Source organism: Bubalus bubalis, chromosome X (assembly GCF_019923935.1).
Source record: "Bubalus bubalis isolate 160015118507 breed Murrah chromosome X, NDDB_SH_1, whole genome shotgun sequence".
NCBI classification, from domain to species: Eukaryota; Metazoa; Chordata; class Mammalia; order Artiodactyla; family Bovidae; genus Bubalus; species Bubalus bubalis.
Genome location: NC_059181.1, coordinates 30,176,268 through 30,193,747, shown reverse-complemented (window position 1 = coordinate 30,193,747; position 17,480 = coordinate 30,176,268). Strand labels below are relative to the sequence as shown.

Below are 17,480 nucleotides of genomic sequence, written 5' to 3'. Positions count from 1 at the left end.
AGTTGTATGAGTGGTTTGTATATTTTGGATATTATTAAGAACTCCTTACTGGTCATATCATTAGCAAATATTTTCTCCCATTTAGTAGGTCTTTTTCTTTTAGCCGTGGTTTTCTTTGCTGTGCAAAAGCTTTAAGTTTAATTATGTCCCATTTGTTTTTGGTTTTGTTTCTTTTGTCTTAGGAGACAAATTCCAAAAATATGTTGCTATGATTTAGGTCAAGGAATGTTCTACTTACGGTTTACTCTAGGAGTTTTATGGTTTTCAGTCTTATATTTCGGTCTTTAATCAATTTTGTGTTTGTTTTTATGTATGGTGTAAGAAAATGTTCAAATTTAATTCCTTTATTTGTAGATACCAGTTTTCCCAGTACACTTATTGAAGAAACTGTATGTTTTCCTTTGTCATAGATTAATTGACTATATGTGGTTTATTTGTGGGCTCTCTGTTCTGTTGATAGGTGTGTCTGTTGCTGCCCTGGCTCTCTTGTTTTTCATTTGTTTGGAACACTGTTTTCCATTCTCTCTCTTTCAGTCTGTGTTTGTTTGTTTGTTTTAAATATTTAGTTAGTTAGTTAGTTAGTTTTGGCTGCACTGAGTCATAGTTGTGGCACGCAGGGCTAGTTGCTCTGTGGCATGTTGGATCTTGGTTCCCTGACCAGGGATCAAAACCACATCCCTTGGAGAAGGAAATGGCAACCCATTCCAGTGTTCTTGCCTAGAAAAGTCCATGGACAGAGGAGTCTGGCGGGCTGCAGTCCATGGTGTTACATGACTGAGCACGCATGCATGAAGAGGATGGAGGGAGATGGGTTGGTAGCAATAAACTGGAAGAACTAAAAGAAAGAAAAAAGTGTCCCTTGTATTTCAAGGTGGATTCTTAGCCACTGGACTACCAAGGAAGTCCCCCTGTGTGTGTCTTTAAATCTGAAGTGAGTCTCTTATAGGCAGTATAAATATGGTTTTTGTATCTGTTCAGCCATTCTATGTCTTTTAATTGGAGCATTTAATCTATTTACATTTAAAGTATTATTTAAAATAATAAGGTTGGCTTTATGTATTCATTTATTTTTAGTTAACTTTATTGTTTTTGGCTTTGCCGAGTCTTCCTTGCTGCACTTGGGCTTTCTCTAGCTGCCGTGAGCAGGGGCGACTCTCCAGTTGTAGTGCATGGGCTTCCCATTGTGTTGGCTTTTCTTGTTGAGGAGCGTGGACTCTAGGGCCCATGGGCTTCAACAGTTGCAGTGCATGGGCTCTAGAGCACAGGCTCAGTAGTTGTGGTGCATGGGTTTGTTTGCTCCATGGCATGTGGAATTTTCCCAGACCGGGGATGGAACCTGTGTCCCCTACACTGGCAGGCATATTCTTAATTACTGGATGGACTCCCAGGGAAGTCCTAAAGTAATTATTGATATGTACTTATTGCCATTTTGTAAGTTGTTTGGGGGCTATTTTTCTGTTTTTTGTTGTTGTTTCTTTTTTTCTCTTCCACTTTGATGACTACATTTAGTGTTATGTTTAGATTCGTTTCTCTTTTTTCTTTTCTGTTGCAAATTTTTTGGTTTGTGATTACCATGAGGTTTATATGTAGTCATCTATATATTTACATGATTGTTTCAAGTTGCTGATCTCTTATTTCAGATGCATTATATCAACCTTTATTTTTACTCCAGTCCGCCTACAATTACTGTTTTTGACATAGTATTTTATATCTTTTTGTTTTTGTATCCCTTAATGAGGATATAGATGATTTTACTGTGTTTGTTGTCTTATGAACTTCCTACTAGTTTTGTACTTGGTTGATTTGCTACCTTTACTATGTGTTTGCCTTTACTAATGAACTTTTTATTTTCATAATTCTTTATTGAAGAATAGTTGATCTACAATGTTGTGCTAATTTCTGCTGTACAGCAAAGTGACTCAGTTATAAGCATATATACATTCTTTATATTCTTTTTCATTATGGTTTATTCCTAGAGATCGGATATAGTTCCCTCTGCTGTACAGTATGACAGTGTTGTTTATCCATTCTCAATGTAATAGTTTGGGCTTCCCTGATAGCTCACTTGTTAAAGAATCTGCCAGCAATTCAGGAGACCCTGGTTTGATTCCTGGGCCAGGAAGATCCACTGGAGAAAGAATAGGCTACCCACTCCAGTATTCTTGGGCTTCCCTTGTGGCTCAGCTGGTAAAGAATCTGACTGCAATGCAGGAGACCTGGGGGTTTGGTCCCTGGGTTGGAAAGATCCCCTGGAGAAGGGAATGGCTACCCACTCCAGTATTCTGGCCTGGAGAAGTTCATGGACTGTATAGTCCATGGGATCACAAAGAGCTGGACACGACTGAGTGACTTTCACTTTCAGTGTAATAGTTTGCATCTACTAACCCCTCTCAGTTCATCCCTGTCTCTCCCCAATTCCCCCTTGGCAACCATGGGCCTGTATTCTGTTTGAGTCTCTTCTTAATTTTGTAGATAGGTTCATTTGTGCCATATTTTAGATTCCATGTCTAAGTGATATCATATGGTATCTGTCTTTCTCTTTCTGACTTAGTATGATAATCTATAGTTGAATCCATGTCACGGCAAATGGCATGGTTCATTCTTTTTTATGGCTGAGTAGTAGTCCATTTTTTATATGTAACACATCTTCTTTATGCATTTGTCTGTTGATGGACACCTAGGTTGTTTCCATGTCTTGGCTATTGGGAATAGTGCTGTGTGTATTTTTTTGAATTACAGTTTTGTCTGGGTATATGCCTAGGAGTGGGGTTTCTGGATCATATGCTAATTTTGTTTTTCGTTTGGTAAAGAATCACCATACTGTTCTTCACAGTGGCTGCACCAACTTACATTCCTACCAGTAGTGTCGGAGAGTCCCCTTTCTCCACACCCTTTCCAGTATTTGTTCTTTGTAGACTTTTTAATAATGGCCATGCTCACTAGTGTGGCGTGGTACCTCATTGTAGTTTTTATTTGTGTTTCTCTGATAATGAATGATGTTGAGTGTCTTTTCATGGGTGTACTGGCCATCTATATGTCTTCTTTGGAGAAATGTCAGTTAAGGTCTTCTGCTCTTTTTTCCGATTGGGTTGGTTCTTGTGTTGTTGAGTTATATGAACTCTTTGTATATTTTGGAGATGAAGCCCTTGTCCATTGCATCATTTGTGAGTATTTTTTCCCATTCCATAGGTTGTCTTTTCATTTTTTTATTGTTTCTGTAAACTTGATTAGGTCCTATTTGTTTATTTTTATTTATTATTTTAAAAATACCTATTTGGCTGAGCTGAGTCTTAGTTGCAGTGATCTTCAATCTTCATTGCAGCATGAAGGCTCTGTAGTTGTGGCATGCAGCCACTTAATTGCTGCATGTGAAATCTAGTTCCTCGACCAGAGATCAAACCTGGGGCCCCTGCCTTGGGAACGTGGAGTCTTAGCCACTGAACAACTAGGGAAGTTCCCTGTTTATTTATTTTTTGTTTTTATTTCTATTGCCTTGGGAGATGGTAGTGACAGCTCATGCCCTCACCAAAGCTTGTGTAGGTGGTGCCCTGTTGCCTGAGAGCACATGCAGAGAAAGAAACTACTATGGCGATCCCTCCTCTTTCCTTGTGCACCCCACAGCAATGGCACCTTCCTCTGTGGTGGGCCCAGTCGTCTTCCAGTACTCCCTTGGTGTGGTGCACCACCCCCTAGCTCCGTCAGGCTATCTCCACGCAGCCAAGTGCAGTCCTCTGCCTGGTTCTGACCTCCAAAGCCTGAGCCTCAGCACCCGGACTCTGCCCCGGGGACAAGTGTCTCAGGCTGGAAAGTGCTGGGTGTCTAGACCAACCATCTTTACAGGTCTCACTCTGCTTTAGCCTCTGCAGACTGGTTTTTGCACTGTACTCTGAGGCTCTGAAGTTCCCTCTCTGTTCCAGATGATCTTCTTACCTCTGAGAGAACTTCCCAGTGTGTAGAAACTTTTTCACAGCTCCCTCCTACAGGCTCAAGAGCCCTCCGAATTTCTCTCTTTTTTTTTCTTTTGTCCTGTCTAGTTACGTGGAAATTTTCTTGCCCTGTCTGCATTGAGTAGATGTTCTGTGATAATAATTCCTCATGTAGGTGTGGAGAAGGCAATGGCACCCAACTCCAGTACTCTTGCCTGGAGCCTGGTGAGCTGCAGTCCATGGGGTCGCTGGGAGTCAGACACGACTGAGCAACTTCACTTTCACTTTTCACTTTCCTGCATTGGAAAAGGAAATGGCAACCCACTCCAGTGTTCTTGCCTGGAGAATCCCAGGGACGGGCGAGCCTGGTGGGCTGCCGTCTATGGGGTTGCACAGATGTCAGACACGACTGAAGTGACTTAGCAGTAGCATGTAGGTGCATTTTTGATGTGTTGAAGAAGGTGAGATCCATGTCCTACTCCTCTGCCTTTTTGATCCTGTCTTGTCTTTCATATTTTTCATGTTTCTAGATGTGGCCTTTTCTTTTTCTCAGAAAAGACCCTTTAACATTTCTTGTAAAGCTGGTTCAGTAGTATTGAAGTCTTTCTAGTTTTGAACTCTCTGTAGAAGCTTTGATTTCTCCATCAAATGTGGATGAGAGGCTTGCTGGTCAGAGTATTCTTGGTTGTTGGTTTTTCCCTTTCCTCACTTTAAAAAAGATCATGCCACTTGGTTTTGGCCTGCAGAGCTCCAAAAAAATCCCAGCTGATAGCTTTATTGAAGTTTCCACATATGTAACTTCTTGCTTTTTCCTTGCTGCTTTTGCTTTTTCCTTGCTGCTTTTAATATTCTGTCCTTGTCTTTAATTTTTGTGAGTTTAATTACATTATATCTGGGTGTGACCTCTTTAGGTTTATCAAGTTGGAGAATCTTTGCTTCCTTGACCTGGATGTCTATTTCCTTTCCTGGGTTAGGAAAGTTTTCAGCTATTATGTCTTCAAATATGTTCTGTGCCCCTTTGCCTCTGCCTTATCCTTCTGGGGGGCTTCCCTGGGGGCTCAGATGGTAAAGCGTCTGCCTGCAATGCGGGAGACCCAGGTTCGATTCCTGGGTTGGGAAGATCCCCTGGAGAAGGAAATGGCAATCCACTCCAGCACTCTTGCCTGGAAAATCCCATGGATGGAAGGAGCCTGGTGGGCTACAGTCCATGGGGTTGCAAAGAGTCTGACATGACTGAGTGATTTCACTTTCACTTTCTTTATCCTTCTGGGATGTTTATAAGTTGAATGTTAGTATACTTGACAGTATCTTAGAGGTCCTTTTAAACTGTCATCATGTCTTTTTTTTTTTTTTTTTTTTTTTTACATTTGGTCAGCTCAGTGATTTATGCTATCTGCTCTTCAGCTCACTGATTCATTCCTCTGTGTCATTTAGTCTACTGTTGATTCCTTCTAGCGTAATTTTCATTTCACTTACTATAGTCTTCATTTCTGTTTGGTTCTTCTTTATGTATTCTAACTGTTAAACCTCTCACTGTGTTCATTCTTCTCTCAATTCTTTGATCAACTGTAGTTTATTGCCTTGAATTCTTTATTAGGTTTGTTTCCACTTCATTTAGTTCTTCTTTCTAGGTTTTATCTTGTTCCTTTGATTGGAGCATGTTACTGTGTTGACTCAGTGTTTCTAATTTGCCATTTTTATTTCTGTGTATCTGGTAGATCGGTTATATTTTCTAGCCTTGGAAAAGTGGCCTTTTGTAGGAGACATTCTACATGTTTTAGCAGCGCACTCTCCTCTGGTCATCAACTATATTCTCTGGGGAGAGCCCCCTATGTGGGTTGTATGGGTCCTTCTCTCGTGGCAGGCTGACTATATCGTTTTGTAGGTGTGTCTGGCCCCTGGTCTAGTTGGGCACCAGTCCCTGCTTTGTGCAGACATTGGGTGGGTGGGCTGGGTCAGGAGGCAACTGGCTGTGGAATGCCAGGTGTCCTCAGGCTAGTGCTGGCTCACTGGTGTAGACAGACCCATGTTCAAGGGTGGGTAGTTATGGGGCTGGGCTTCGCTGCTCTTGTGTTGGCCTGCTGGTTATTAGAGTCGGTTCTCCACTCCACTGGCTGTGGGTTCCATGGTGTTCAAAGCTGGTGCTGGCCCACTGGTGAGTGGGGCTGGACCCCAGGGTGGCTGTCTGATGGACTCAAGGTGTCTCAGAGCTGGTGTGGGCCTGGTGGTGGGTGGGGATGGGACTTGGTGGGTTGTGCAGGTACTGCTGCTCTGCTGTTAGCTGGGGCTGGTCCCCACCTGGCTAGTTGCTTGGCCTGAGACGTGTACTGGTGCCTATAGACTGGTGGAAGGGACAGAGTGGGATCCTGAGGCCTATAAGCTAGATGGAGGATTCCAAAATGGCACATGCCAGCCCCAGTGTGTATATAATAGAAGAAGCTTCCCAAAATGGCGGCCGCCAGTTTCCTCTGGGAGACTCTCTAAGGTCAATGGGTGTGACTGACCCAGGCTCCTTCCCAGTTTCTTTTTCTGTCATGGTTTATGGGAGCTTGTGAGATTTTATGTGTGACTTTAAGAGAGTGGAGTCTCTCTTTTCCACTGCCCTTGGTTCTTCTGAAGGTGAGAACCATCAAAGCCAAATGTTCTTTAGGCTTGTCTTCCTGCTGCAGGACACCAGAGCTGGGGAGCCTCATATGGGGCTCATATCCCTTGCTACTTGGGGAGAACCTCTGCAATTGTAATGATCCTCCTGTTTGTGGATTGCCAACCCGGGGTTTTGGGTCTTGAGTGTACTGCGACTATCTCTTCTACTCATCTGTGTGATTCCTTCTTTATATCTTTAGTTGTAGATCTTTTCTGGTAGATTGCTGACTCTCACATCAATAGTTGCTCTGTAAATAGTTGTGATTTTCGTGTGCCCATGAGAGGAGGTGAGCTCAGGGTCTTCCTCCTCTGCCATATTGTTTTACATCCTTTCCCTGTGTGCTTCATAACTTGCTCCCTCTCTCTGTGTACTTGTGTGTGCATGCATGATATGTATATGCAGATATAGACATATATTGGATTTTTTTTTCACAGAGCATATGAAAGTAAGGTGTTTATGTCATGTGCTTTACTCCTAATTGCCTAGTTCCTAAAAATAGGGATACTCTTGTATATAACCACAGCACAATTATCAAGTCAGTAAATTAGTTCAGTTCAGTCACTCAGTTGTGTCTGACTCTTTGCAAGCCCATGGACTGCAGCACGCTGGGCGTCCCTGTCCATCACCAACTCCCAGAGTTTACTCGAATTCATGTTTGTTGAGTCGGTGATGCCATCCAACCATCTCATCCTCTGTCGTCCCCTTCTCCTCTCGCCTTCAATCTTTCCCAGCATCAGGGTCTTTTCAAATGAGTCAGCTCTTTGCATCAGGTGGCCAAAGTATTGGAGTTTCAGCTTCAACATCCTTCCAATGAACATTCAGGATGGATCTCCTTTAGGATGGACTTGTTGGATCTCCTTTCAGTCCAAGGGACTCTCAAGAGTCTTCTCCAACACCACAGTTCAAAAGCATCAGTTCTTCGGCACTCAGCTTTCTTTATAGTCCAACTCTCACATCCATACATGACTACTGGAAAAACCATAGCCTTCACTAGATGGACCTTTGTTGGCAAAGTAATGTCTCTGCTTTTTAATATGCTATCTACATTGGTCATAACTTTTCTTCCAAGGAGTAAGTGTCTTTTTATTTCATGGCTGCAGTCACCATCTGCAGTGATTTTGCAGCCCCAAAAATTAAAATCTGCCACTCTTTCCACTGTTTCTCCATCTATTTCCCATGAAGTGATGGGACCAGATGCCATGATCTTTGTTTTCTGAATGTTGAGCTTTAAGCCAACTTTTTCACTCTCCACTTTCACTTTCATTAAGAGGCTCTTTAGTTCTTCATTTTCTGCCATAAGGGTGGTGTCATCTGCATATCTGAGGTTATTTATATTTCTCCCGGCAGTCTTGATTCCAGTTTGTGCTTCATCCAGCCCAACATTTCTCATGATGTACTCTGCATATAAGTTAAGTAAGCAGGGTGACAATATACAGCCTTGATATTGGTAGAATACTTTTCCTGATGTATTGTCCACATTTCAGTTTTGTCCATTGATCCATTCATTTCTTTTATAACATTTTCTCCATTTACTATAGGATACAGTCTGGGATCAGATATTACATTTAGTTGTCATGGTTCTAGTTTTGTCTTTAGTCTTTGATTTTTTTCTAGCCTTTGTCTCTTAGGACATTGGCACTTTTTTAACATGACATTCTCACCTTCCCACTCCCTGGGTTTTATTTTTAATAGCATGTTTCTCATTTTGGATTTGTCTATTTTTCATGAACAGTTTTAGATGATGTATTCCTAGCTGGAATATTATAAAATGATATATTCTTCTCGGGGTATCATATCTGGTGGTGTACACTGTCCATCTGTCCCTCATTGGTGATGTTAATTTTGATTACCCAAGATGTTGTTCAGTTTCTCCATTGTATAGGTAAATATCCCACTTGCAGCTAGCTAATAAGCAGTTCTCTGGGGAGAAACTTTAAGACCATTAATATAGCCTAACTTCATCCAAATTTGCCCTTAGGTGCAGCATCCATTGGTGATTTCTTGAAGTAGTCTGTACTGTGATGGCTGCAAAATGATGATTGCTCCAGCTCCAGCACTTCCTGCACATATTTACCAGTTGGATTCCACTGTAAGCAAAAGCCCTCCCTTCTCCTTTTATTTGTGCATGTGTGTATTTAACTGTTTATTATTGGGCTATGTAACTCTTATGGATTAGGACTCATGGGTTCCTCTTTCATACAGGTCTATAATTCATTATTTTCCATTATTGGTGCTCAAATTGTCACAGAGTTGGCCAGTGGAAACCTTTTCAAGCTGACTCTCAGGTCCTTATAATCAGCTCCAATCATTATTTGAGTACTTCCCCTCTCTCTGGAATAACACATTCTAGGTGGAGCTACACTTCCATATGCAAGAACTTCATATACACGTGGTTTCAGTATACTGTGTTTGGCTCTCCTATGAGGATTAGCACAGCCTGCTGTGGGAATATAGTGGAGGATCCTTTAGCCCAGTGTAGGAGGAGGAGAGTTATAGCAGCAGGACTAAGTTGGGGGAGGGTGGTTGTCAATGGAAGACTCCTTAGAGGTGGAAGAGCCACCAATACCGACTTTTGCAGCATCAATATGGCTTGGAGAAGCATTGAAGAGGGAGGAAGATAGAAAAGCATCTCAGGCAGATGGAATATCATGGGCTAATGCCCTGAGAGGAGGCAGTGTGGGACAGCCATGCACAGGATCACACATAGATCCTGTTTGGTTGAGAGTAGAAAACAGATATTCTGGCTATGATGTGGGGGAAGGCAAGACCTGAGACAGGAAGAGCAGCAGGAAGTTGCTGGTGTAATGTTGATGAGAACAGTATTCAGACATGCCCTAAATAATAGTAACTAATGCTTCCTGACTTACTACTGTTCGGTATTTAAATTTTGCTACAACCCTCCAACTATTTCCAATTTAAATATGAGGCTTTAAAGGCATAAAGCTGGAGTCTCTTTCCTAGATACTACTAAGTGGCAGAACCAGGGTATATACCATCACCCATTTGATTTACTATTTCTGTTTAGTTGGTTGTGCAAGAATGGGAAGTCAAGGAGCACACTCTGGTTTCTAGTTATGTTAACTGAATAGTAGTAGTATTTATAGAACACTGTTTGGGGAAGGATTGTGGTCAGGAGTTCCTTTTTGTACATACTAATATCTTTGCAAATATCCAGGTGGTGCTGTGTGTAGGCAGTAAACTGTGTGTGTGGAGTCCTAGAGGCAGCTCACATGGTACTTAAGATAGCAATTTGGTAACCATCACCTTTAAATGTTTTTGAAACATTAGTAGTGGGTGCCATTACTGGGCACAAAGATGTAAAATGAGAAGAGAGCAAAATCCAGGCAAGAATTAATGTGACAAGAAAGATGGGTGGAAAACAGGCTATTGTGATGTTATAGAGACCGAGGGGGGGAAAAAAAAGTTTTGATCAGTAGTGTCAGATGCTGCAAAGGTTAGGGGGTATAGAATCCAGAAGATATATTGTCTGCATTTAGCAGTGGAAAGATGATGAAAAGACAATTTCAGTGATCAATGATTTGAGCCAGATTACAGCAGACTTACTGCAGGGAGCAGACTTGGATAGGGAGGCCAGAAAGCCTAAATCTGTGCATGTATGTGTTATCTGTATCTGTATTCTTTTCCTATATTTGTATTTTTTTAGGTTCACTAAGTAGCCTCCATGTTGATGTTGGACATCATTAAAGTGGTCGTAATAGCTATTTTTACCTATGGTTAGGCAGAGTCTTAGACATAGGGTTTAGTTGCCACCTTATAGATACAAAGAGTGTAGACTACTCTTGACAGTCTTGGCTTAGAAGGAAGAAAAGAGAGAGCTTGATGCCCAGTAAAAGTCAACAGATTGCATGCAAAATGAAGGTCACTGCTTATAATTAAGGTCAAATTAGAGTTTACGTGGTATTTTTTTTCTCCTTTTTCTTAAATTTATTTATTTTTAATCAAAGGATAATTCATGGTATTTATTTTTAATTATATACTTATTTTAAATCAGCAAAAGTAATTCAGTATTTTCCTTTAGCATTTTGAAGTTGTAAAATATTCTCTGTAGTTTCTATAATGCCCCAGACAATGGTATTATTTAAAGTTCAGGGGGGACCTGTGTGCAAGAGACAGATTTCCATGCATCTTAGGAAGATGCTTCTTAGTGCTAGAAATATTTAACCCTATCATGAGTGATCATAGCAGAAATACTATGAGATTGTGTGGTATACACTGAACAGTTTTCCCCTTATAAAAATGGAAAACAGAGACTAAAAAAGGGATCAGTTAATGATATTTGATGGTGCCACTTGATTTATGATTTCATTATTAAGTTCACGAGTTGCCTTTTATTACATGGGTGCCTAACTTGACTTCTACCAGTGAGATTGGGGGTCACTTGCTTCTACTCAAAGTGTGCCCTCAAATCCTGGCATCTTAGCGCCTGCACCAGTTGCACCATAACTGGGTGAGAGCATAGCTAGGCACGTCGGGCTACTGACGGGCCACCAGCATCGTCTTTGAAAACAAAGGATTCTACATGTCCATGTTTGTTTGTTCGGTAATTTCATTTAGACATTGACTTTCCTTTACTCAAACTGCAAATTCAAACCTTTTGACTTCAAAGTACAGGAAGAATGTAAGGCAAACAGGACGTGTTTGATTTGTGGTGTGTTGCCTGATTGTATTACTTCCGACACTCAAAATGATTAACCCCCTTTAGAGGAGTGAGTGACATGTGATAGGCCTTAGGAAAACGTGAGTGATAATATGTAAGTAGGACTTGCAAAGACTTAGAAAAATATGGTCACCAAACAGTAATACTCTATATTTTTTAATGTAGCTGCTGCTTTTTTCAGTTTTTAACTATTAAAACGGAACTGAAGTTTGGGGACTTTTTTGTTGTTGTTTTTAAACCAGTGATTAGCTATATATTACATCAGAAAAATCTTTGGCTAAGTAGAATTCGTCAATGTCTCAACTGTAGAATTTGGTATACTTAGAATATGTAGATCTCTCTATTTTATGGTATTGATGGTTTCTTTTGGAATAAAGTGAAATATGTGAATAAATTTAACCATACTTTAATTTTTTTTAATAGAAAATGACTGCAGTATTGGAAGACCATTACTATTGGAAGGCCGGTTAGCATCCATTTCCTAAGAGAAACTTGACCTCCATTTGCTCTGGCATGGCGCAAAGCAGTCCACAGCTTGATATGCAGGTTCTCCATGACCTCCGACAACGTTTCCCTGAGATTCCAGAGGGTGTGGTGTCTCAGTGCATGTTACAGGTAGATTACTCGCCAATGATAGTGATATTACATGACAGTTTTCCTTATTAGAGCTGGCTTTGTATTGTAGTGAGAAGAACTCAGTTTTCTTGTTTATGTTGGGGAGACATCTAGAGGAGGATTTCTCAACCATGGCACAGTCGAGATTGTGGGCTAGATATAGTGTCTGTTGTAGGGATCTGCCTGGTTCATTATAGGATGTTTAGGACCTGCTAAATGCCATTAGTATCCCTGCACTTGTGACAACCAAAAATGTTTACATGGCAGACAAAATCTCCGTGTTCCACGGAAGGCAAAATCTTTCCCATTGACAACCAGTGATGTAGAGAAAAGAACAAAAGCATGTAGCAAAAAGAAGAAAAGAGTTTTTATGCATTTCACTTCTTACATTTTGAGCTTTCTGTCATCAGTCCCCAAGTCATTAGAACTGAATTTTGAATTGTAAGATTATCATTATAACTTAATAGACCATATACCTTTTTAAGCCTATTTTTTGAAGTTTTTAGAGCATTCTTGCCCCCCCGCCGTTTTTTTTCCTGTTTTTCTAGTTGATAAATGCTCACTAATATCCAATTTTAAGTATAAGACTTCTTTCTTTAATCATGTTAGTTTTGCCCTATTGTCTTCTATTGAAATAAATCTTTCATCTCTGATAGAACATGTCTTCCCACTCAAGGGGCAGCAGAGAAATATGCCTAATGCTCCACCTATTGAGTTTTGCATCGTCCTTCACAGAATCTCAGTGTGTTTGAGGTTGTAGCATTTCCCTAGTTGGTTGAGCTTTGAGAGCAGCAGTTCTACCCTCCCCACTGCATTTGCTTACTCCACCAGTTCAAATTCCACCTTACTGTATGTAATCTGCAAGCTCTCCCTTACAGTGTGAGTTGCCTGGGATATAATATAAACCTAGATGTAGCTGAGGTTATTTGAGGCTAGAGACTTCCAGATCAGTGGTGGTAACAGAGGTGCTTCCTTTGTTTGCAAGCCCTTCTAGTAGGTCTTGTTCTTGTGTTAGAGCTTGTCTTTATTTTCTCACACATAACAATTCCAGTGTGAATTTCCACTCTTAAGCCCCATTTTGGTTTCTGGAGTGAAATCCTTGTAGTGTAAACCACTTCCTAGCAGTCAGTTTCCTAACTTACCTAGGGCTCCACCTAGGTCTGACCTTGTTTTTTTAATATAATTTAATTTAGCCCTTTATTATCTGTAGTCTACTCATGGCTTGTTTTCATCTTACTAAGTTGAAAGAATGGAACTTTTAACTCAGCTCAGTGAAGATGTATTGATAACTTACATTGTCGTCAGTTTTTTTGTCTTTTCTTCATCTGGGATTACTGTTGTTTATCAGTATGGAGACTTATCACCTACTCTCTCTGGAAAATTTCTGTTTGTGGGTAATACATATAAGACATAGTAGTTTACCTTTTTTTCCCTCTAATTGTAGTACAGTTGATTTACAATGTTGTGTTAGTTTCGGGTGAACAGAAAAATGATATAGCTTTTATACATATAAACACACACATATATAAAGCCTTCCTCAGTGATCAGTGCAAAAAAACAGAGGAAAACAATAGAATGGGAAAGACTAGAGATCTCATCAAGAAAATTAGTGATACCAAGGGAACGTTTCATGCAAAGATGGGCACAATTAAAGTCAGAAATGGTATGGACCTAAGAGAAGCAGAAGATATTAAGAAGAGGTGGCAACAACAGACAGAAGAACTGTACGAAAAAGGTCTTCATGACCCAGATAACCACGATGGTGTGATCACTCACCTAGAGCCAGACATCCAGGAATGCAAAGTCAAGTGGGCCTTAGGAAGCATCACTATGAACAAAGCTAGTGGAGGCGATGGAATTCCAGTTGAGCTATTTCAAATCCTAAAAGATGATGCTGTAAAAGTGCTACAGTCAATATGCCAGCAAATCTGGAAAACTCAGCAGTGTCCACAGGGCTAGAAAAGGTCAGCTTTCATTCCAGTCCCAAAGAAAGGCAATGCCAAAGAATGTTCAAACTACCGCACAGTTGCACTCATCTCACATGCCAGCAAAGTAATGCGCAAAATTCTCCAAGCCAAGCTTCAGCAGTACATGATCCATGAACTTCCAAATGTTGAAGCTGGATTTAGAAAAGGCAGAGGAACCAGAGATCAAATTGCCAGTATCCATTGGATCATCAAAAAAGCACAAGAGTTCCAGAAAAACATCTACTTCTGCTTTATTGACTATGCCAAAGCCTTTGACTGTGTGGATCACCACAAACTGGAAAACTCTTCAAGATATGGGAATACCAGACCACCTGACCTGCCTCCTGAGAAATCTATATGCAGGTCAAGAAGCAACAGTTAGAACTGGACATGGAACAACAGACTGGTTCCAAATAGGAAAAGGAGTATGTCAAGGCTGTATATTGTCACCCTGCTTATTTAACTTGTATGCAGAATACATTATACGAAATGCCGGGCTGGATGAAGTAGAAGCTGGAATTAAGATTGCCAGGAGAAATATCAATAACTTCAGATGTGCAGATGACACCACCCTTATGGCAGAAAGTGAAGAGGAATTAAAGAGCCTCTTGAGGAGAGTGAGAAAGTTGGCTTAAAGCTCAACATTCAGAAAAATAAGATCATGGCATCCAGTCCCATCACTTCATGGCAAATAGATGGGGAAACAGTGACAGACTTATTTTTTTGGACTCCAAAATCACTGCAGGTGGTGACTGCAGCCACGAAATTAAAACACGCTTGCCTCTTGGAAGAAAAGCTATGACCATTGTAGACAGCATATTAAAAAGCAGAGACATTACTTTGCTGACAAAGGTCCGTCTAGTCAAAGTTATGGTTTTTCCAGTGGTCATGTATGGATGTGAGAGTTGGACTATAAATATAAAGAAAGCTGAGTGCTGAAGAATTGATGCTTTTGAACTGTGGTGTTGGAGAAGACTCTTGAGAGTCCCTTGGATGGCAAGGAGATCCAACCAGTCCATCCTAAAGGAAATCCATCCTGAATATTCATTGGAAGGACTGATGCTGAAGCTGAAGCTCCAATACTTTGGCCACCTGACGTGAAGAACTGACTCATTGGAAACGACCCTGATTCTGGGAAAGATTGAGGGCAGGAGGACAATGGGAAAACAGAGGATGAAATGGTTGGATGGCATCACTGACTCAATGGACATGAGTTTGAGCAAGCTTCAGGAGTTGATAATGGACAGGGACACTTGGCATGCTGCAGTTCATGGGGTTGTAAAGAGTCGGACACGACTGAGCAGCTGAATTTATATATATATATATATATATATATATATATCCCTTGTTTTTCAGATTCTTTTCCACTATAAGTTATTAAAGATGTTGAATATAAGATAGTTCCCTGTGCTATACAGTAGGTCCTTGTTTATCTGTTTTATCCCCAACTCTAAACATATTCCTTCTTCCCTCCCTCTGTTTTTCTCCAGTGGTTTGAATTTAATATACAAGCTTTAAAGCATCCCTCTAGGCTGTCATCCCCCAACGGAGGATCAGTTTTGTGGGATATGATGCCTTATTGCCTCAGTCTTTTCAGGAGTGTTCATATATGTTTTCTTAAAAGTTCTGACCTCTTTGGCTAAACTATTATCATTTTTTATTCATATTTACTGTTTGATAAATTTTTTATTCTTTTTTTCTTTTTAAAACATTTAGCAGGTCTGATACAATGTTTGAATCTGTTGTGGCGTTATTAAAATATTTTCATAAAGAAAACACTTAACCATCTTTTATTTATGGTTTTAAATTTTTCTTCCTAAGAAAATATACTCAGCCTGTCACTTACAGACATGTGTATGAATAGGCTGACTACTTCCAACTTTGTATCATTAGAATTTAGTTCTTTTTTGTGGAAACTAATTCAGTGTAGAAAACATAATTGAAATGAGTCACCAGTCCAGGTTCGATGCACGATACTGGATGTTTGGGGCTGGTGCACTAGGACGACCCAGAGGGAGGGTATGGGGAGGGAGGAGGAAGGAGGGTTCAGGATGGGGAACACATGTATACCTGTGGTGGATTCATTTCGATATATGGCAAAACCAATACAATATTGTAAAGTTAAAAAATAAAAAAAAAGAAAACATAATTGATAAAAAAATGTCAAATAATAAAGTGGCTGTAACTGCTTTAGATTTCAAATAAAACTCTATAGATTTTGTTCTCCTTTTAATCCATAGATTTATACACACCTTGAAGGAGCTATTTTATTTTCTCTGTTTTTTTTTCTTCCTTTCATGTATCTGCCAGTGGCATTGTCTAGTCAGCAACCAGTTTGAATCTTTTGGCTCCAAATTCACTGATATTTCACTGATATTCACTGATATGTAACAATATCTATCTTCTATCTTAATATCTGTGTCCTCTCCACCCTTGATCAGCATGATTTAAAGCAGGATAAGAAAAAGCCCAAACGTAATTATTTTCTTTTTCAATGTCAACAATTCCTTTTTTCCTTGGTTCGGGTAATGTAAAAAGTGTTTGAAGTTTAGTATCAAAAGATTTATAGAAGGAAAAGGAGGAAAGTTATTGTGGCATTTTGATAAAGTCAATTTGTTGTATTTCTGAGAATTCATCTTACACAGGTTTGCTTGACTGAATTTTCTTTCACTCCTTAAAGTTTCAGTATAGCAATGTACTTTTGGCATCATACAGTAGCCCCTGAAATTACTATATGACAATGGAAAGAGCACTGAGTGTCTGGAAACGAAGAATCTAGAACTGGCTCTCCAGCCAGCTAGTTAAGTACCTGATGTCAAGTCTTGGAACTTCCCAGGCATGTCTTTTTTCATCTGGGAATGAGTTGAGTTGGAGTCAGTAAACCCTAAGAGTTCTCCCTCTAAAATTAAAGCATTTTATGTCATGCTTTTTATTTAGCTGTATTCGGTTCGCAGCAGAAGTGAAGTGTTTGCTTTTATTGCTTTTGATAAAATGTACTTCTCCCTAAAGTACAGTAATATGTGTATATGTGCATATTTTTGTATATATTTATGAAATACAGAGATGGTCATGATAATTGAGAAACTTTAAAAGGGCATGAATAAATGTGTTTTAGACTAATACAATAGTTCTGAATTATATTGTTTAATGGAATACTGCTTTATTGCTGTTGATTGGAACATCTAAAATGGCAGTTTGTTATTTACCATCTTTGTGTGTGTATGTAATTCTAAAAATTGAAATTTTGAAAGTTTACCAAGCTACTTTTGAGCAAGTAAAAACTTTGAGACTGTGGGAATGTGAATGAATTTCATTAAGGCAGTCAAGACTGGGTGGGTTTTGTGTTAAATTACTATAAGTTTGGCAGACTCCTAGAAACATAATTCAAAGAGTGAATTTGTTGTTTTTTTTTTTACTGATTTCTTCAGTTAACTTAATCTTTCATAATGAAACAGTTGAAGTGATATAGGGATAACTGGTGAAATAAAAAGTATAGGCTGCTTGAGAATTTTTACTGTTTTGAATCTTTAGGAGTTTTATTGTTATTATTTTCACTTTGGGGTTTGTTTGCCTTTTGAAAACTAACGCATGGTTATTTTCCTGTGTATCAGTGTAAATATTAATAATGGATATGACTTATACTTGTAGAT

The 17,480-nt window shown here is 39.8% G+C and overlaps 1 protein-coding gene across 8 annotated transcripts in view; it reads left to right on the top strand.

Moving 5' to 3' along the window:
• The window catches only part of TAB3 (TGF-beta activated kinase 1 (MAP3K7) binding protein 3), a 94,475-nt gene that overhangs the window by 46,232 nt on the left and 30,763 nt on the right, over positions 1 to 17,480 (top strand). For all 8 annotated transcript variants that reach the window (XM_025276857.2, XM_006058084.3, XM_044936968.1 and 5 more), the window contains 2 exons: positions 8,549 to 8,659; positions 11,672 to 11,863. In XM_025276857.2, coding sequence (XP_025132642.1) covers positions 11,762 to 11,863 — 102 coding nt within the window. In that variant the 5' untranslated portion in view covers positions 8,549 to 8,659; positions 11,672 to 11,761. The remainder of the gene's footprint in view (positions 1 to 8,548; positions 8,660 to 11,671; positions 11,864 to 17,480) is intronic.